General features: G+C 39.2%; 1 protein-coding gene across 1 annotated transcript; it reads left to right on the top strand.

Annotated features, from left to right (window-relative positions):
• The first annotated feature begins 11937 nt into the window (after positions 1–11937).
• Positions 11938–12381, top strand: LOC109791149 (uncharacterized). Its single transcript, XM_020350414.2, has one exon. The coding sequence runs from the start codon at positions 11938–11940 to the stop codon at positions 12379–12381; it is 444 nt and encodes a 147-aa protein (XP_020206003.2).
• Positions 12382–22228: the final 9847 nt, after the last annotated feature.

The raw sequence follows: 22228 nt of genomic DNA, 5'->3' as shown, positions 1-22228 counted from the left end.
ACAAGCTTCTTCTTAGCTGGCTTCCCAAGCAAGCTAAGTGAGAAGCTTGATCCAAAGCTTCTTAACTAGCTTGGATGGTCAAGCAACTCAACCATTGTTCATTTAAACCATGGTTAAAGTTAGCTTGCTCCCTAAGCTACCTCCTTCTATATATTTGTAACTCTAACCTTTTCCCTCACTTTTGATGAATGAATTCAGAATTTACTCTAAAATTCTCTCTTCTCAAAGTCACCTAGAATCCTTGGAGAACTTTCTCTTTCGGTTCACTACAAAGGTTTTCAACCTTTGTGCTTGGTTTCATCAAGCTTCTTCACTCTCTCAAGGAGTAACCGAACACTCCTTAGTGCTTCTTCACAATTGAAGAATTCTTCAAGGTGCTTCCACCATATTTAAGAGTTTCAACCTCAAGAACGAAGGTCTTGTACGGTGGAGATTGAAGAACAACAATCCTCTTTCAAATCTCTTCCATCATTTTTGGTATCTAGGGCCTTGGTGCTCTTGAGGTTATGTGTTCCTACTCTTTGTGTGTTTGAATCCATGTTGTATCTTCTTCCTCTTTGCTTATGTTAAATGTTTGTTTGCTGTATGGATCTAGATTTAATACATATGTTGATGGATCCTATATGTCACATGAGAATTAATTGATTCATGTTTTTGCTTGTTCCTAATTCCTTGAATCAATTCAGTTTGTGTTTTAGGTTCTTGAGCTTGTGCGTTTTATTTTTTGCTTGAGGCTTCTCTATTCCTATAACATGAGTCCATGATTGGACATTGATAATGTTTAGTATGTTTTTTTTTTGTTTTTGAATCATCTGTTTGTCTAGGGTAATGTGTAGTCCTTTACATGTCATTGAATCCTAGACCAGCTTGTTGAACCTTCATTTTTTTGTGTTGTTCTTGTGTCTATTTTGGTTCGATCTTTTCTTTCTATTCTTGTGCTGACCTATATGTGTTTTTTATTTACACATTTGAGTTCATAATTTGCTATTAGTTCTACCAAATTTTTTAGAGTTAGGTTTCTATTATGTTACATTAAAAAGTTTGTCAAGAAAATTGTTAAACACTTTTCCTATTAGGTTTCCTTGAGTTTTGTGTTGTGGCTGAAACTTGTGACACTTTTTATAGCATCAAAATAGAGACAAAATAGAGGTATTAGTGTGCTAAAAGCATTGGAAAAATAAAAGAAAAGAGTTCTTGAAAATTGACCTAAAATTTGTACTAAAATTGTGAAGCACTAGAAAAGCATTTTCACTAGTATACCTCCTGTGTTGTAAAATAAAAAGAAGTGAAAAAGAATTTTCAAAAAGAAGAACATAGAAAGAACAAAAGAAAAGCTAAAAAGGAGTGAAAAATTAGTAAAACTTGTTCTTAGATTTGTGTGTGTCTTGCCTTAATTTTCTGTCCCAGCCATACATTGCTTGCTTTTGAGTCTTATTTTACTTTGTAATCTTAGATTTTATTTTTTTAATCTACTTTAGTGCCATTGATAGGTTTTCCTTTGTGTGCTAGTCTTTCTTTGGTGCCTTAATTTTTGCTTTTCATTTTATTGGAATTCTTTTAGTCTTGTCTCATCTCTTTCCACCATTTGGTGTAGCTTCTCCTAATTGTTCCTTTTCAGTTTTAGCATAAATATTCCAACAAATTAAGGTGTGTTGAGTGCTTCTTGAAGGTGTGGAAGGCCAAGCTACAAAGGAAGCCAAAATTGGAAGGTTTTGTGGTGGCCTAGGAAGCTTGCTTCTCCATTAGAGGAACGCTTTGGAAGCTTAAGCACCTAGGAATAACAATCATCAACGTTATTCCTAAGAGAGGAGTGAAACACCTGGAGAGTTTCTACAGCTACAAGGAACTTGAAGGAGCAATTAAATTTTTGTTAAAATTTTGTGAAAATTGGAGACTAGTTTAGAGATGAAAAATTTTTGTCTCAAAATTTTTCCTTGATAAAATCCGTCTCTAAATTTGTCTTTGTGGCTGAATTTTGTTTCCATTTTGGTCCAGCCATTTCATTTCATTTTTGTTAAATTTCATTTCATTTCTTGTAAATTTTCCTTTCATTTGTTGTACAAGGCCTTTAGGAGTGTCTTGGAGTACCTTTAGTATATCTCCATCTCTCCTTAGTGTTTTCAACTAGGGTAATTCGTGTAGTACATTGTGGGAGCGGTCCTTGGAAACCTTTGGTGTTTTCCAAGCTCTCACCTAGGCTTATAAGCTTTACACGCCTAGTTTATGTTTTCATGCCTTTAGGTTTTCAAGTCATTTAATTTTTCATGCAATTTATGTTTTAAGAAATTTATATTTTCATGCAATTTATGTTTTAAGCAATTTATGTTTTCCATGCAATTTATGTTTTCAAGTCTTTATGTTTTGATTGTATACACTTAGGCACTTGATTTTTATTTTCTTTTTGAAAAGAACTTTGTGAAAAGATTTTTGTGCAAGGCAGAGTACAAGGGGGTTTAGAGATTTTTACTTGAAGAGGCTTGGTTATTAAGTGGCTCTTTGTAGCTCACCTCCCTCCAAAGTTCAATTTGTACTCTTAGACCTCCAAGTGCCAAGTCTAGCACTTCAAAATATTATTTTCCTATAAAAACTATTTTTATGTGAAAAATTTTTTTGTTTAAAAATGTCTCAAGACTCTGAATCTAGTCAAAGTGATAGCTCTCCAAAAAGTATTTCTTACTTAACTAAAGAGCTCAAATCACTTAAACTATGGAAACAAAAAGAGGCTATTCAAAAATAGAATGAAATAATTGAAAGAGAAGGCTATCTTGCTTATCTAGAAAAGGAATTGAGACTTCTTAAACAAGAAGAAGAAAAATTAAAAGAAGATATGAGAAAACAAAAGAGAAGGAGTAGGAGCTCACACTCTCAATATTCTTTTCCCAATGAGAGTCTAAACATGGGAGACCACTATCAACCTCCACCTAGGAGAACCCCTAGACCTAGGGAAGTCAAAGTTGACCTCCCACAATTCTTTGGGAAGGATGATGTGGAATCATACATAGATTGGGAGATTAAGGTTGAGCAACTCTTTTTGCGTGCCATAAGGTAAATGAAGAGAGGAAAGTCCCTATGGCTACCCTTAGCTTCCAAAGGCATGCCATGTATTGGTTGATGGCCTAAGAAAGAGAAAGGCGCCTCTATAATGACCCTCTTATCCAATATTGGAATGATCCTAGGAGTACCATGAGGAGGAGACACATTCCCATTTATTATGAAAGGGAGCTTATGAATAAGCTCCAAAGGCTCCAACAAAGAGATATGTTTATAGAATAGTACAGGCAACAAATGGAGCTTTACATGATGAGGGCATGCATTAGGGAAGAGGAGGCCACTACTATAGCTAGATTCTTGAGTTGTCTTAATTTATAGATAAGAGACCAAGTGGAGCTACTACCCTACAGGGACCTAAATGATTTGATCCAACTTTGTGTAAGGGTAGAACAAAAAAATCTAAGAAAATCTTCTTTTAATAAAGAAAGCTCCCACTTTTCATCTCTAAAGAAAGACTACAAGAGGGAGGGTAAATCCTTTGAAAAGAAGAAAATTTTTGAACCCTCCAAGGATCTAGCTAGAGAAAAAGACAAAGACAAAGGGAAGGTCACTCCACACACTAACACTAAGACTAGTGATATTAAATGCTTTAAGTATTTAGGGAGAGGCCACATTGCCTCTCAATGCCCTACAAAGAAGGTCATGATTTTAAGGGGGCATGACACTTATAGTAGTCAAGAGGAGACTATTACTTCCTCTAGTAATAATGAGGAAGAAGCAAGTGATCATGAGGAAAATGTGGAGTTAACTTTTCCTTATGAAGAGGAGCTCTTAATGATTAGGAAACTCCTCAACAACCAACCTAGTGGTACTCTATCACAAAGGGAGAACATTTTTCATACTAGATGCAATGTTTCAAATAATGCATGTTCTCTCATTGTTGATAGTGGATCATGGTGCAACTGTTGTAGCACTAGGCTGGTTGAAGAGTTGGGCTTAACTGCTAGTTCCCATCCTAAACCTTATCAACTCCATTGGCTTAATGAGGATGGTGATTTAGTAGTTGACCAACACGTGAAAATCAAGCTTTCCATTGGGAAGTATGACGATGAGGTGCTATGTTATATAGTACCAATGGAGGCTTGTCATATCTTATTAGGAAAGCCATGGCAATATGATAAGAAAACTATGCATAATGGCCTTATTAACGAGATAACCTTTACTCATAGGGAAAAGAAATTTGTGCTTCATCTTCTTTCTCCTCAAGAGGTGGCTGAGGATCAAGCGCAAATGAAACTCAAAAGAGAAAGTGAGAAAAGACTTCAAAAAAAAGAAGAAAATAGAGAAGAAAAAAGTCTGTGAAAACTAGGAATAAAGACAAATCTAGGGAGAAAGGAGTTCCCTCCCTAGAAGTTGTTGATCAAGAAAAAGAAATTTTAAAACAAAACCTTTTGATCAAACAACCCTCTTTTATCCTTCTGTGTACAGGAACTCTAACTTGCATTGCCACATCTAGTAGACATGAGACTCTACCTAAGGGGGTCAAAATTCTTTTAAAATAATTTGGTGATCTATTTCCTCCCGAGGGTCCAATGAGCCTTCCTACTTTAAGAGGGATAGAGCATCAAATTGATTTGGTGCCTAGGGCTAGCCTACCCAATAGGCCAGCCTATTGGACCAACCCCCAAGAGACTAAAGAAATAGAGTCTCAAGTTTAAGAGCATGTTGTTGGAGAAGGGTTGGGCTCGAAAGAGCTTAAGTCCTTGTAATGTACCTGTGTTGTTGGTCCCTAAAAAGGATGGGAAATGGAGAATATGTTATGATAGTAGAGCCATCAACAACATAACTGTAAAATATATGCATCCTATCCCTAGGCTTGATGACATGCTAGTTGAGATTCATGGAGCCATCATATTCTCTAAGGTTGATCTTAAAAGTGGTTACAATTAAATTAGAATTAATGAAGGAGATGAATGGAAAACCGCTTTCAAGACCAAGTTTGGATTATATGAATGGCTAGTGATGCCCTTTGGGCTCACCAATGCTCCTAGTACTTTCATGCATCTTATGAATCATGTCATAAGGGATTGCATAGGAAAGTTTGTTGTAGTTTAGTTTGATGATATTCTTATATATAGTAGGTGCCTAAGTGATCACATAGGACACTTAAGGCAAGTCTTTAATATTCTTAGGAAAAATGTGTTGGAGATATTAGGAGCTTCCATGGGTTGGCTAGCTTCTATAAGGTTTAGGGTTTAGGGGTTAGGGTTTATGGTTTAGGGTTTAGGCTTTAATGGATAAGTTCACCCATGCACCATTTCTAGCTCTTCCGGATTTTTCAAAAACTTTTTAGCTAGAATGTGATGCCTCTAGGGTTGGCATAGGAGCGGTTTTGTTATAGGGTGGGCACCCAATTGCTTATTTTAGTGATAAACTTAAAGGTATCTCCCTTAACTACCCTACCTATGACAAAGAGCTCTATGCTTTGGTTAGGGCCCTTCAAACTTGGGAACACTATCTCATTCCCAAAGAGTTTGTCATTGATAGTGACCATGAGTCACTAAAATATTTTAAGGGTCAAGGCAATCTCAATAAAAGCATGTTAAACGGGTAGAGTTCTTAGATTAATTCCCATATATGATCAAATACAAGAAAGGGAAAAATAATATTGTAACTGATGCCCTTTCAAGGAGACATACTTTGTTAGTCCCTCTTGGATCTCAAATCTTGGGATTTGATCACATTAAGGAGTTGTACTCCAATGACTCTAAATTTAATGAATCATATACCCAATGCCTAATAAAGCCTCAAGGAGGTTTCTATGTTTCGAAGGGGTACTTGTACAAGGAAGGACGAATTTGTATACCCCAAGGATCCACTAGAAAACTCCTTGTAAAAGAAAGTCATGAGGGTGGACTCATGGGGCTTTTTGGAGTTGAAAAGACTCTAAGTTTTCTTAAAGAAAAATTATTTTGGCCCCACATGGGAAGGGATGTTGAGAGGTTTTGCTCTAGATGTATAGCTTGCTTGCAAGCAAAGTCTAAAGTAATGTCTCATGGCTCCTACACACCCTTGCATGTTGCTAACTCTCCATGGGTTGATATAAGTATGGACTTTATATTGGGCTTGCCCAGGACCTAGAGAGGCATAGATTCTATCTTTGTGGTAGTGGACAGATTTAGTAAAATGGCCCATTTTATACCATGCCACAAGATAGATGATGCAAGCAACATAGCAAGACTCTTATTCAAGGAAGTGGTTAGACTTCATGGTCTACCCAAAACAATTGTGTCAGATAGGGACACTAAGTTCCTTAGCCATTTTTGGAAAACTCTTTGGAGTAGGCTAGGAACTAAACTACTTTTCTCAACTACTTGTCATCTCCAAACTGATGGGCAAACAGAAGTAGTTAATAGATCCCTATCTACCATGTTAAAGGCAATCTTTAAGGGTAACCACAAATCTTGGGATGAGTACTTGCCTCATATAAAATTTGTCTGTAACAAGGTAGTCTATAAGACTACCAAAATCTCACATTTTAAGGTTGTTTATGGTTTTAACCCTCTCATTCCTTTGGACCTAATACCCCTACCTGATTCTTCTCATTATTTTCATAAAAAAAGGGTATGTAGGGCTGATTTTGTGAAGAAATTACATGAGAAGGTTAAAACTCATATTCAACAACAAAATAAGAAAACTACTTTAGAAAAAAGCAAGGGAAAAAAGACCTCATTTTTTAGGAAGGAGATTGGGTTTGGCTTCATTTGAGAAATGAGAGGTTTCCTTCTCAAAGGAATTCTAAACTCAATCCAATAATAGATGGTCTTTTTCAAGTCCTAAAAGGATCAACGACAATGCTTATAGGTTAAATCTCCCTAGTGATTATGGAGTAAGCAACACTTTTAATGTTAGTGATCTTATTCGCTTTGCAGGTTATGATGATGAGCAGGTCGACCATATAGATTTGAGGATAAATCTTTCTCAAGAGGGAGGGGATGATGGACCATGGGCTAAGGGCTTAATCACTAGAGTTATGGCCAGGAGCATACAAGAAGAGTTGGAAAACTTGAAGACCAATGGGCTTTCTAAGTCCGAGGTACTCTTCATTTGGACTACTCTTTCATGAAGAGAAGGCACAGTTCTAATTGTATATAACTTGTACATAGTTTCCTTGTATAGGCTTATTTTTGCCTTTGTATTTGTAAGGCACTTTATTTCATTTTATAGATCATTGTATATTGTTTCTAGGGTAGGTTACTTAGAGACTTTGATTCTATTTAACCTAATTTTATGTACACTATTTTTCTATTTTATTAGTAGTAGAAGTGGGGTGGCAATTAGCAATACTATAGGGTGTGACTAGTAATTGTGCTAGAATTGGGCCTAGGCAAAATTTTACATATTGGACTCATTTTGTTCCTAATTTTTCATAGATTTGATTTAGCTAGGCCTCGTTATTTTTTGGATAAACCTAATTAAACAAAATCAAACATTTTTGAAATAATCAAAGTGAGCAAAATGGACCCAAGGCCACCTGGCTTGCCTATTCTTTTCTCCTTGGACGAACTGCTTCTCATCTCTTAAAGCTTTGAGAAGTTTGTGCTAAGCAAGCTATGTGAGAAGCTTGCTCCACAAGTTTCTTAACTAGCTTCGACGGTCAAGCGACTCAACCATAGTTCATTTGAACCAAGGTTAAAGTTAGGTTGCTCTCTAAGCTACCTCCTTCTATGTAGTTCTAACTCTAACCTTTTCCCTCACTTTTGATGATTGAATTCCAAATTTACTCTAAAATTCTCACTTTTCAAAGTCACCTAGAATCCGTGTAGAACTTTCTCCTTAGGTTCACTACAAAGGTTTTCAACCTTTGTGCTTGGTTTCATCAAGCTCCATCACTCTCTCAAGGAGTAATCAAGCACTCCTTAGTGCTTCTTCACCATTGAAGAATTCTTCAAAGTGCTTTCGCTATATTCAAGAGTTTAAACCTCACGAACAAAGGTCTTGGATGGTGGAGATTGAAGAACAACAATCCTTCTTCAAATCTCTTCCATCAAATAATAAAAATAACAATAACAATATTAATAATAAAAATAACAATAATAACAATAATAATAACAATAATAACAATATTAACAATAATAATAACAATAATAATAATAAAATAATAATAATAATAATAGCAATAATAATAACAACAATAATAATAATAATAACAATGATAATAACAATAAAAATAATATTATTATTAATATTAATAATATTAATAATAATAATAATAAGAATAAAAATAATAACAATAACAATAACAATAATAAAAATAAGAAGAAGAATAAGAATAATAATAATAATAACAATAATAATAATAATAACAATAAAAATAATAAAAATAACAATAACAATAATAACAATAACAACAATAATAATAACAACAATGATTACAATAATAATAATAATAAAAATAATAATAATAATAATAATAATAATAATAATAATAACAATAAAAAAAATAATAACAACAATAATAATAACAATAACAACAATAATAACAATAACAATAACAATAATAATAACAAAAACAATAATTCTAATGATAAAAATAATAATAACAACAATAACAAGCATAATAATTATAATGATAATAACATCAAGAATAATAACAATAAAAATAATAACAATAATAAAAATAATAATAAATAATAATAACAATAATAATAAGAATAATAACAATAATAATAATAATAATAATAATAATAATAATAATGACAATAATAGTAATAACAACAATAACAATAACAAAAACAACAACAATAACAATAACAACAACAAGAATAATAGTAATAATAATAATAATAATAATAATAATAATAATAATAACAACAACAACAACAATACGAAAAACGTACACTCTACTATGGCGAAAGGCGGCACATCAAACAGTGACTCACAACACCCCACCATGGAAGAGATGATGGCATTGATTAACGGCTTGAGAGAGGAGAATGCACGATCCAGAGAAAGAGAGGAGGCCATCCAACGAGAAAATCAGGAGATCAGGAGGCGAGAGGATGAGATACAGGCTATGATAACGACCAATACCCGAACGGCAGATGAAGATGTCATGATGGAAGTTCCTAGGGGTTTTCGACCTTTCTTAGAGGCTATAGAAGCCGAGATAATCCCAAGAGATCATCAGGTCCCCTAGGTGGAACCTTTTGATGGAACCAAGGATCCTAGTCAACACTTGATGGATTTTCGAACACAAATGCTGATATGTGGAGGGAGTATCGAGATTCGCTGCAAGCTATTCATGGGCACGCTCAAAAAAGCAGCCCTTGATTGGTTTAGTGGTCTTCCGGATCGATAATCACCGACTTTGACGTCTTTAGTTGACTATTCATGGCGCAGTTTGCAGCCAACAAGAAGAAACTGTCGATCACATCAGACCTGTTTGATCCGAAGCAGCAACACGAGGAGACGTTGAAGGAATTTCAAAGGTTCAACGAGGTTGCTTTGAGGATAACGTATTTGGATGAAAGGATGGCGGTCATCGCGTTTTAGAAAGGTCTAAGGTCTGGTGCTTTTGACATCTCGCTTGAGAGGGCAAATTGCAAAACGATGTCGGAGATGAGAGCTTTCTCCCTGAGTCACATCAAGACTGAGGAAGGACAAATCTATAAAAGGGCAGCTGAAAGCCGAGAAGCAGGAGGTAGCAATAAGGAGAGCAACAAACATCTCCGACCACGTTCAGATTGGAGTAAGCGACGTGACCATTATAATGTGAAGGAGGGCAATTACCGACAGATCGATCATGGTGGTCGGCCAAGGGGCGAGTGGACACGCACCAACGACGAAGAGAATTTTACTCCGCTCAATGTTCCTAGGAGGCAGATACTTCATGATGTCAACACTGCATCATTGTTTGAATTTCTAGCAGCGACGGAGTGTCAGTTGGGTCCCTTCAAGATCGACTGGTGTGAGTTTCATAGGACTCATGGACATACAACCGAAAATTATCTTGTCCTTGGTAGGCAGATTGAACGCCTGATCAAGGAAGGGTGCCTGAAATTCGTAGCAAGGAAACAAAAGGAAGGCTCATCGGATAGGCGACACAAACATACGCAGGATGACACAAAGAGGGATCGACATAGAGAAAGGACCCCCTTCAAGGACCCTCCAACAAGGGCGTCAGAAGTCCATCAACAGGTGATTCACGGGGATTTCAACACAGTGGCAGGGGGATTTGCGGGAGGAGGCGTCACCTCAACTGCTCGAAAAAGGTATACATGCTCCGTCCTGTTGGTGTTGAAATTTCACCGATCCCCCCAACCATCGATTTCCTTCTCGGATGCTGACTACAAAGGAGTGGCCCCTCATGAGGATGATCCTATTGTCGTCTCGACAATAGTGATGGGATATAATGTCAAGCGTGTTCTGGTCGACCAGGGAAGTTTGGCCGATATCCTCTTTTGGGAAGCCTTCGTGGGAATAAAGATCCCCAACGACCGACTAGTACCCTACACGGGAACCCTAGTAAGTTTTGCAGGAGATCAGGTTATGGGTCAGTTCCATTGAGTTGGATCCTAGAATGGCTCAGTTCGATCACTGACCCGCCCCCGCGGAAGATGTCAAGGAAGTAGCAGTAATGGAAGGAAGAAATGTGAAGATAGGTGCTTCTTTAACTCCGGAGGACAAAGAAAGGTTGGTCAGGGTTCTAAAAGAAAATGTGTCGGCATTTGCATGGCATTCCAGCGACATGCCTGGCATTGACCCCGATTTCCTGTGCCACAAGCTTGCTATAGACCCTAATGCGAAGGTAGTGGTCCAGAAGAGAAGGAAGTTTGGCGAGGAAAAACGAAGACCCATTGCAGAAGAAACAAAAAAGTTAGTAATGACAGGACATGTCCGAGAAATCCAGTATCCAACATGGTTAGCAAACATAGTCATGGTGCGCAAGAGTAACAAGAAGTGAAGAATGTGTACGGACTTCACTGACCTGAATAAGGCCTACCCAAAGGACTTATACCCGCTGCCAAACATAGACTGCTTGGTTGATGGAGTTTCGGGGTATGAATTACTGAGCTTTATGGATGCTTACTCGGGGTAGAACCAGATCCAAATACATCCAGCAGACAAGGACAAGACAACCTTCATAGTAGATCAAGCCAATTTTTGCTACAGGGTTATGCCGCTCGGTTTAAAGAACGCAGGGGCAACTTATCAGCGACTGATGGACAAGGTCCTTGTGAATCAACTAGGTCGAAATGTGGAAGCTTATATGGACGACATGGTGGTGAAGTCGGTGAGCATCAATTGGCAGGAGTTGTTCGATACTATCGGCAAGTACCAACTCAAGTTGAATCCTAAAAAGTGCTCTTTCGGGGTCCAAGCAGGGAAATTCCTTGGTTTCCTACTGACTCATCGCGGCATTGAAGCAAACCCTGACAAGTGCTCGACCATCATCAACATGAGGAGTCCATCTACAGTGAAGGAAGTCCAACAACTTACGGGAAGAATTGCTTTTCTGTCCCAATTCCTGTCAAGCGCAGCTAATAAGGCATTACCGCTTTTCAATGCTTAGAGAAGAATGATCGCTTCACTTGGACGACCGAGTGTGAAAAAGTTTTCACGGAACTCAAAAGGTCACTTGCATCGTCGCCAATTTTGACAAAACCATGTCCAAAGATCCCTTTGTTGGTCTACATATCGGCATCCCACCGAGCAGTTAGTGCGGTTCTCGTACAAGAACAGGAAGCTTCTCAAGTTCCTATTTACTTTGTGAGTAGGGTCTTACAGGGAGCAGAGACGAGGTATCAAAAGATTAAAAAGTTGGCTCTTGAAATACTAGTTACCGCGAGGAAATTGAGACACTATTTCCAGAGCTATGAAGTGGTAGTTCGAACTAACTATCCAATCTGGTAAGTCTTGTAGAAGCCCGACCTGGCAGGAAGAATGATGAAGTGGTCGGTTGAGCTATCAGAATTCTCCATCAAGTATGAGCTGAAAGGAGCAATCAAGGCTCAGGCTTTAGCCGATTTCCTAATAGAATTGACTTCTCCCGTTGAGGAGGGTAGTGTCGAAGAAACCCAATGGATTGTATCAATGGACGGTGCTTCGAATCTCGAAGGAAGTGGAGCAGGAATTGTCTTGGAAGGTCCCGGGGGCATATTGTTGGAGAAGTCACTACGCTTTGAGTTCCGAGCGAGCAATAATCAAGCAGAGTACGAGGCATTGTTGGCAGGAATGGTTTTGGCAAAGGAGATAGGGGCGACAAGCTTGTCAGCTAGGAGCGACTCTCAGCTAATCACCGGACAAGTGGCTAGAACTTTTCAGGCAAAGGACCCTCAATTGGCCAAGTACTTGGAAAAGGTTAAACTCCTATCAGAAAATTTCTGAGAGTTTACGCTTAACCACGTACCACGAGAGCAAAATTCGCGGGCCGATCTGCTATCCAAGCTAGCAAGCACAAAGAAGCCAGGAGCCACTTGGTCGGTTATCCAAGAAAAATTGGTCCAACCGAGTATCAATAAGCCACAGGGAAGCATTCTTTTTGTCCAAGAGGAGATTGACTCTTGGATGGGGTCGTATATTGCATACCTAACGCGGGGGGATTTACCAGAAGACAAGAGAGAAGCATCATTGATAAAAAGGGAGTCAGTCAGGTTCGTAGTTGTCTCTGAAAAGTTGTATCGAAGGGGTTTCAACATTCTCCTCTTAAGATGTCTCACTGCACCTCAAGCACAGAGAGTAATGCACGAAATTCATGGAGGCATGTGTGGAAGCCATATTGGAGGCCGATCTCTCGTGTACAAAGTCACCAGGGTAGGATACTTCTGGCCAACCTTAAGAAATGATTGTCTCAATTGGGTCCGAAAATGCAATGAATGCCAAAAGCACGCGATTCAACATCATTCACCGGCTGAAAGACTACACTCACTCATTTCTCCCTGGCCTTTTCATAAGTGAGGCATTGACATCTTAGGCCCCTTCCCGATGGTAGTGCGCCAACTGAAGTTCTTGATCGTGGCAGTCGACTACTTTAGCAAGTGGATAGAAGTAGAACCAGTGGCAACAATCTCAGCAGAAAAAGTGAGAACCTTTCTGTGGAAAAATGTCATATGCCGGTACGGAGTCCCACAGGTCTTAGTATCGGACAACGGAACCCAATTCACAAGTAAAAGGGTTCAGAATTTCTGTAAGGAGGTCAGAATCTGAATGATGTTAACATCAGTGGAACATCCTCAATCCAATGGACAGGCAGAGTCGGCAAACAAGATGATACTCTCGAGAATCAAGAAGCGAGTTAAGGATTCAGGTTTGTCGTGGGTGGAAGAATTTTCCAAAGTGTTATGGTCGTATCACACGACTATCCATTTCATCCACTCAAGACACACCCTTTAACCTGGTGTATGGGACGGATGCTATGATTCTAGTTGAAATCAAAGAGTCATCCATGCGCTCAACACGTTTTTCTGATGAGGAGTCCAACCAAGGAAGGCGAGTTGATCTAAACTTGATTGCCGAAACAAGGGAAAGGGCTCAGATAAATCAGGTAGCGGCGCAACAACAAGCGACACTTAAATACAACTCGAAGGTCGTCCCACGAAGCTTTGTTGAAGAAAACATCTTCTTAAAGCATGCTCAGTTGACTCAAATTAGGAACAAGTTATCCCCTAAATGGGTCGGCCCTTACCGCATCGACGAGGTGGTCGAAAAAGGAGCTTACCTATTGAAGACACTTGATGGCGGGAAGATACCAAGGACCTGGAATGCTGCAAACTTACGTTTTTATTATAGTTAATCCTTTCATTTGTATTAAGTGCACTTTTTTCCTAACTCAGCATTTTTATTCCCTATAAAAATGTGAAAGGGTTTTTCGCTGAGAAGGTTTTTAACGAGGCACCATCAACCAATAATTCCCCATCCCAATAAATATATCACTTCTTATTATGATTCCATGATTATTGACATGTGTTATTTTAAAGGCACAAAAACTAGTGATTGATCGGTAAAAATATGATTGGGCGAGTATAAATAACTCGAAGACCAAACTCGTGATTGATCGGTAAAAATCCAACTCGGCGAGTATAAATAACTCGAAGACAAAACTCGTGATTGATCAGTAAAAATCTGACTGGGCGAGTATAAATAACTCGAAGACAAAACTCGGGATTGATCGGTAAAAATCTGACTCGGCGAGTATAAATAACTCAAAGACAAAACTCGTGATTGATCGGTAAAAATCCGACTAGACGAGTATAAATAACTCAAAGACAAAACTCGTGATTGATCGGTAAAAATCCGACTGGGCGAGTATAAATAACGCAAAGACAAAACTCATGATTTTCCTCAACAAATTCAATCGGAAATTGGGCGATACCCATGATGGTTATCAATTATTTCATTCATTTATGAATCGAAAATTTGACGATCGATGGTGAATTTTCTCGCCAAACTGAATCGGATCTTGGACAACTACTCTATTTGAAAGACTTTTAACTTGGATTATTTCATTTACATCTTCGAGTAGTTTTTTTTGGGAATCAATGGTGAATTTCCTCACCAAATTCAATCAAAAATTGGGCGACACCCATGATGGTTATCAATTATTTCATTCACTTATGAATCGGAAATTTGACGATCGATGGTGAATTTTCTCGCCAAACTGAATCGGATCTTGGACGACTACTCTATTTGAAATACTTTTAACTTGGATTATTTCATTTACATCTTCGAGTAGGTTTTTTGGGAATCAACAGTGAATTTCCTCACCAAATTCAATCGAAAATTGGGCGACACCCATGATGGTTATCAATTATTTCATTCATTTATGAATAAAAAATTTGACGATCGATGGTGAATTTTCTCACCAAACTGAATCAGATCTTGGAAGACTACTCTATTTGAAATACTTTTAACTTTGATTATTTCATTTACATCTTCGAGTAGTTTTTTTGGGAATCAACGGTGAATTTCCTCACCAAATTCAATCGAAAATTGGGCGACACCCATGATGGTTATCAATTATTTCATTCATTTATGAATCAGAAATTTGAAGATCGATGGTGAATTTTCTCACCAAACTAAATCGATTCTTGGATGACTACTCTATTTGAAAGACTTTTAACTTGGATTATTTCATTTACATCTTTGAGTCGGAACTATGGTGACAAAAGGCGAATTTTCTCACCCTAACTTGCACTATTTCCCTTACCTCATTTAAATCGGAATGTTGGCGATCAATAGAGAATCTTTAATTAGGTCATTTTTCTCACCAAACCGAGATCGGCATATAGGCGACCTTAATTGGAAATCGGGAGACTCCTGTATTGGTTAGTTTGTTTCATTTGTGTTCCGACCAAAAGGTGGACTAGGGTTTCTGCCTAGGTCAAGCCTCAAAGCCAGAGCATTCAAAAGTGTAATCTGTCGTCTCAACTCTAGGGTTTTAGGTTTTATAGTTTCTTGTTTATGGCCTCATGGGCCCCGAGAATGTAGGAATTTCCTTAACCTTTCTTATCCGTAAGATACTTAACAAACAAGGGTGGCGCCTTAGTCTTGTCCTTGCAGTAGGATAGCATCTATACGGGGAGATCGGATTGGTTCCCGACCGACTAGAACCCTCCAGGGGATCCAGTCGATTATTAACTGAGTAGGTTCTTAGGCGAGCGGGATCGGTATATGATCGGCCAAGCTTCTGTTATGGGGTCCAGTCAGATATAGACCGAATGCCTCCAAAAGAGGGAGTCGGTCTGGGTTCTTGTCGGTCTGTCGCATGTGGTGAGCTCAGGTCAGACTACGTCCACATGTCGAATACCGACCGACCCAGTTTGAGCCAAAACACCAAGTCAGATATAGACCGAGCACCTTGTAGAGAAGGGGTCGGTCAAGATTTCAATCGGCCTGTCGCGTGTAGATAGGTAAGCCAGATTCTGACTGGAACGGTACACTTGCCTTCCAGCCCTAAGCCTATAAGTTGAGAGGGCTTAAGGCCTGGCTCTTATGGATCATATCGGAAATAAACCGAGAGGTAAGTTGGATTTTGACTGGCACGGTACACTTGCCTTCTAGCCCTGAGCCTATAAGGCGAGAGGGCTTAAGGCCTGGCTCTTATGGATCATATCGGAAATAAACCGAGAGGTAAGTCGGATTCTGTCCGGCACGGTACACTTGCCTTCCAGCCCTGAGCCTATAAGGCGAGAGGGCTTAAGGCCTGGCTCTTATGGATCATATCGGAAATAAACCGAGAGGTAAGTCGGATTCTGACCGGGACGGTACAGTTATGAACTATGCAAGGCTTATTGTTTTCAATTATGCCCCTGTTTTCAGAGATATCGAGAATGGATTTGCGAGAAATTTCTAAGTTAAAAACTTGTCATATTTGAAAAGGCAGTCGCCTACACGCCGATTTCATACGCTGACCACGAAAATGAGTGAAAAAATTTCTAAGTTAAAAACTTGTCATATTGAAAAGGCAATCGCCCATATGCCGATCTTAATGATCAATAAGAATTTTCTATAAGTGCAAAGTTGAATATTTTGAATCGAGTAATCGCCAATACGCGGATCATGATAGTGAATGAGAATAATTTTCTGAGTTTAGAGTTGAAATACCGAACCAGGTAGTCGTCGTTATGCCGATCGCAATAATGAATGAGACATTCCGGTCTCCTTAAAAATTAAGAAAGTAATTCAGAATTAAAAGTATTGTTGAACGATGAGGTCGTCCTAATTCCGATCTCATGAAGAATAGTTCAAATAATTCCAAGTTTAATATTGTTGGTGATCAAAGAGATCGTCCAATTTCCAAACTGTTTTAAAAATAAAGAAAAATAGTGGGGGTCTTCAAAATGCCGACCTTATGGTTAATCAAATCCCTTCCGAGTTGGTCTTCAAGTTGTTTATACTCGTCCAGTCGGATTTTTACCGATCAATCACGAGTTTGGTCTTCAAGTTGTTTATACTCGCCCAGTCAGATTTTTACCGATCAATCAAGAGTTTGGTCTTCGAGTTATTTATACTCGCCTAGTCAGATTTTTACCGATAATCACGAGTTTGGTCTTCGAGTTATTTATACTCGCCCAGTCGGATTTTTACCGATCAATCACGAGTTTTGTCTTCGAGTTATTTATACTCGCCCAGTCAGATTTTTACCGATCAATCATGAGTTTGGTCTTCGAGTTGTTTATACTCGCCCAGTCGAATTTTTACCGATCAATCACAAGTTTGGTCTTCGAGTTATTTATACTCGCCCAGTCAGATTTTTACTGACAATCACGAGTTTGGTCTTCAAGTTATTTATACTCGCCCAGTCGGATTTTTACTGATCAATCACGAGTTTGTCTTCGAGTTATTTATACTCACCCAGTCAGATTTTTACCGATCAATCACGAGTTTGTCTTCGAGTTATTTATACTCGCCCAGTCAGATTTTTACCAACAATCACGAGTTTGGTCTTCAAGTTATTTATACTCGCCCAGTCAGATTTTTATCGATTAATCACGAGTTTGGTCTTCGAGTTATTTATACTCGCCCAGTCGGATTTTTACCGATCAATCACGAGTTTTTTTTTCGAGTTATTTATACTCACCCATTCGGATTTTTACCGACAATCACAAGTTTTTTCTTCGAGTTATTTATACTCGCCCAGTCAGATTTTTACCGATCAATCACGAGTTTGTCTTCGAGTTATTTATACTCGCCCAGTCAGATTTTTACCGATCAATCAAAAGTTGGTCTTCGAGTTATTTATACTCGCCCAGTCGGATTTTTACCGATCAATCACGAGTTTGGTCTTCGAGTTATTTATACTCGCCTAGTCAGATTTTTTCCAACAATCACGAGTTTTGTCTTCGAGTTATTTATACTCGCCCAGTCAAATTTTTACCAATCAATCACGAGTTTGTTGCCTTTAAATAACACACTTGTCGATCATGGAATGATAAAAGAGATGGTATTTAATAAAATGGGAATTATTGGTTAGTCTTTCACATTTTTATAGGGAATAAAAATCTCTTGGGACGACCCCAGCTTCTCGGCTTTCAGCTACCCTTTTGTTGATTTGTCCTTCCTCTGTCTTGATGTGACTTAGGGCAAAAACTCTCACCTTCGACATCGTTTGGCAATTTTCTCTCTCTAGCGCGATGTCGAAAGCACCAGACCTTAGCCCCTTCTGAAACGCAATGACCGCCATCCTTTCCTTTGAAAATCCGTCAAGTGTTGACTAGGATCCTGGGTTCCGTCAAAAGGTTCCACCTGGGGAACCCGATGATCCCTAGGGATGATCTTGGCCTCTATAGCCTCCGAGAAAGGTCAGAAATCCCTAGGAACTTCCATCATGACATCTGCCTACGTCGTTCGGGTATTGGCCGTTATCATAGCCTGCATCTCATCCGCTCGTCTCCTGATCTCCTCGATTTCTCGCTGGATGGCCTCCTACCTTTCCCTGGATCGTGCATTCTCCTCTCTCAAGCCGTTGATCAATGCCTTCATCTCCTCCATGGTAGGGTGTTGTGAGTCACTGTTTGATGTGCCGCCTCTCGCGATAGTAAAGTGTAAGTTCTTCCGTATTGCTTGGGGCGTAGGAAAAGTTTTACTGCGACCCCATAGTGGGCACCAAAATGTTCTGGCCAAAAGGTGAACTAGGGTTTCTGCCTAGGTTAAGCCTCAAAGCCAGAGCATCCAAAAGTGTAATTTGCTATCTCAACTCTAGGGTTTTAGGTTTTATAGTTTCTTGTTTATGGGCCTCACGGGTCCCGAGAATGTAGGAATTTTCTTAACCTTTCTTATCCATAAGATACTTAACGAACAAGGGTGGGGCCTTAGTCTTGTCCTTGCTGTAGGATAGCATCTATACAGGGAGATCAGATTGGTTCCCGACCGACTAGAACCTTCTAGGGGATCCAGTCGGTTATTGATTGAGTAGGTTCTTAGGCAAGCGGGATCGGTATATGATCGGCCAGGCTTCTGTTGTGGGGTCCAGTCGGATATAGACCAAATGCCTCCAAAAGAGGGAGTCGGTCTGGGTTCTAGTCGGTCTGTCGCATGTGGTGAGCTCAGGTCGGACTACGTCCACAAGTCAGATACCGACCGACCCAGTTTGAGCCAAAACACCAAGTTAGATGTAGACCTAGCGCCTTGTAGAGAAGGGGTCGGTCAAGACTTCAATCGGCCTGTCGCGTGCAGAGAGGTAAGTCAAATTCCGACCGGGATGATACAATTTGCATTTATGAATCATAATTTTTACAATCAATGTGAATTTTCTCACCACACTGAGTCGGATATTGGACGATTATTATATTGGAAATTCACTTTTAACTCGAATTATTCCTTTACATCTTCGAGACGGAATAGGGCGACCAAAGGTGAATTCTCTTAGCCTAACTTGGATTATTTCCCTTACTTCCTTTAAATCGGAATTTTGGCAACCTCTTACATTTCATGTTTGAACTTGGATTATCGTCTCAATGATTATTTCTATCGGATTAACTTAGCATAATCCTACAATTTACAATAAAATTAGATCTTTAACATCATTCTTTCTTACTTTCATAAAGTCAGAATTTGGATCATGGGTCATTCCCTTTCACAAACTAAGTTTTTAATCTATTATTTTTCACCTATCTTGTGATTGGAATTCAAGTGATTGGATTATACATCTAAGTGCAATGTAGTATTCTTCACATGTCAATCGAAAAGTGAGCAAAACAGAAATCGTATTTTTAACTAAGGATTTTCTCTCATGGACTAACCATAATCAAAATTTTGACAAGTACTCTGCCTTAAAGTGGTATTTTTCACGCGTCTTACTTTTTAACTTAGAATTTTCCATCACGTATTAACCATGATCGCCATTTTGACAATTAATTCACAGATTCGGATTCTCCAACTTGTATCAAGCAAAATGCACAAATTTTATAAAGTATTCAAACAAAAATCATAATAGTTCTTGAAAATGACAGACAAAAAACCCAAAACACAAAAGCAAATACAAATTAAAAGAGATCAATCGTCCTCAAGGGGATCCTCCAACTTTCCATCTATGATTTCCTTGAAGTACCCGATATCCCCCAGATCCAGGTCGACATGAAGGAACTTCACTTCTGTAGTGGCCGCGTCAAAACCTTCCTAAACTTCTTCAAAGCTTCTAACTTTATAGCATGAAGCTCAGTCTGAAGATTTCCAACTTCGACTTTAAGGGTGGACACATCAGTTTCAAAAACCTGGGCAGCATCGGCGTTCATATCTCGAGCAAGTCGAGTCTCCTCAAGCTCCTTCTCCATCCTCGCATTTTCCTCTGCCCAAGCTTGTTTCTCCTTATCCAACTCTCGGCGACCCTTGATAAGTTTGTCCCTCTTGACGCTCACCCACTTCAAATCTGCTTTTCCCTTGTTCAGATTTTCCTCCAATGTGCTCACCCTTTTTCCCTGAAGCTTCAGTTCCCTTGGCATGCCCCGGACTTTGTCTTCATTGACCAGAGAAAGGATAGAGAGCCGATTGGTGAGAGACTCTATTCCTTTTACAATAGAGAAAGCACTCATCTTTTCTAGATCGGCCTTATCACCCTCTAGTACGTCAGTCCCACGGATGTGGCTCGAATGATTGAACTTCTCATCCCAAAAGGAGGGAGTTTTTCCCCGATCAGCGCCATGATCCACAAGCTCCCATTCGTCACCAAGACATAAGCTCAAGGTTCTCTCCGCTGATTGAACCTCATTTTCTTCATTCCTTTCATGTTCCTCAGTAGCTATTAGAGTCTCCAGGTTCACGACCGAGATTGGCCTATCGGTCTCTCGGCGACGCTTTAGTGAAGACTCGCCTTTCTTCTTTTGAAGAATCGGGGCCCTAGTCTCCCCAACCCTCTCGGCCACCGACCCCTCAACACCAACTGCCTTAGAGGCCTCTTGTTCCTTCCACAACTTCATCATATCCCGGGTACTCATGCTGGCCTTTTTTTCTGCAATCATTCCAACAATAAAATACATTCATAATTAAGCATCATCAAGCAACGCAACAAGAATAATAATGAGGAAATATCAAGTACCTATGTAAGTTTTCAGTTCAGTAGGTCTATTTTCTAAGTCTAAGAGTTTGGCAGTGTTGAAGGTGGTTTTGAGGTCTTCAAGTTTTTTAAGCTCTTTTCGGTCCTTTTCCGACAAGCCATCAGCCCTTAGCCTACCAAACGATGTTGGTTTCTCACACCAGTATAAAGAGTATCCCTCAAGTAAACTTTCATTGCCTGGCATGCATTGAATTCGAAAATAAGACCTTTTAAAGTCCTTATACGACTACTGAAACAGGGATAGCAATCCCCGGCCCACAATCCACTCACTGACACCCAACTACTACGTTTGGTAACCCGACCCTCATAAAAGTAAAAGAACTTGTCTACAGTCGGCGATATTCTGAGTCCTATGCACAAAATCTTGAATCCGCGAACGAATGCCCAACTATTTGGGTGAAATTGGGTGGGGGCCACATTTAAAGCTCGGAGCACCCCTTTCTCACACTCGGTAAGGGGCCACCTAATTTTCAATTTGGAAATAACGGTGGCATAACAAAATGTGAAGCGCCCTACAGGGGGAGAACCAACACATACAAGTTCGTCGTCTACACAAGGCTCGTAGATGATAATATTGTCACCCTCGCTACACACTATATGTTCCCTGCAAAAGCTATCTATGACAGCCCAAGAATTCATTGACGATTCACATTTTAAGACATCATCTTTAACCCATCTATACAAGTCCTCATAACTTACGCCGGCCAATTTTATAAATAAATCCTAAGCTTTACTAACAACCAAGGAAGGATTGGGTTTCAAAATAAAAACTACTAAAACGATGGAATAAATAAGCGTACCTAAGGCTTCCTTCACCAACTTCAACTACCCAACACAGTCACAGAACTTCCGTGGACCGCCGTAGACCACAAGGAGGCAAAAATTGCCGGAGAGGGGGACGCACGAAGTAAGGGGCCAAAATGAAGTAAAAATTTGCAAAAAGACCTTTATTTATAGAGTTAAAGGCCGCGCGTGAAGGGTGAAACCCAAGGGTCACAACGCGCGTGGGACATTTCAACCCCTGACCCTTGGTCACAACCCGTATCACTTATGTCAATTGTGGTGTGGCCTTGGCATAATGTTAATTGTAAGATCTATGTGGATTATGATGAGTTGATGTAATTGTGGATTGAGATTTGAGATGTGAAGATGAAGAATGATTGATAAATTATGATATATATATAT

The sequence above is a fragment of the Cajanus cajan genome, chromosome 3 (assembly GCF_000230855.2).
Source record: "Cajanus cajan strain Asha chromosome 3, NIPB_CcT2T_4, whole genome shotgun sequence".
NCBI classification, from domain to species: domain Eukaryota; kingdom Viridiplantae; phylum Streptophyta; class Magnoliopsida; order Fabales; family Fabaceae; genus Cajanus; species Cajanus cajan.
Note: the sequence above shows the minus strand (reverse complement) of the source record. Positions and strands in the feature narration are given on the sequence as shown.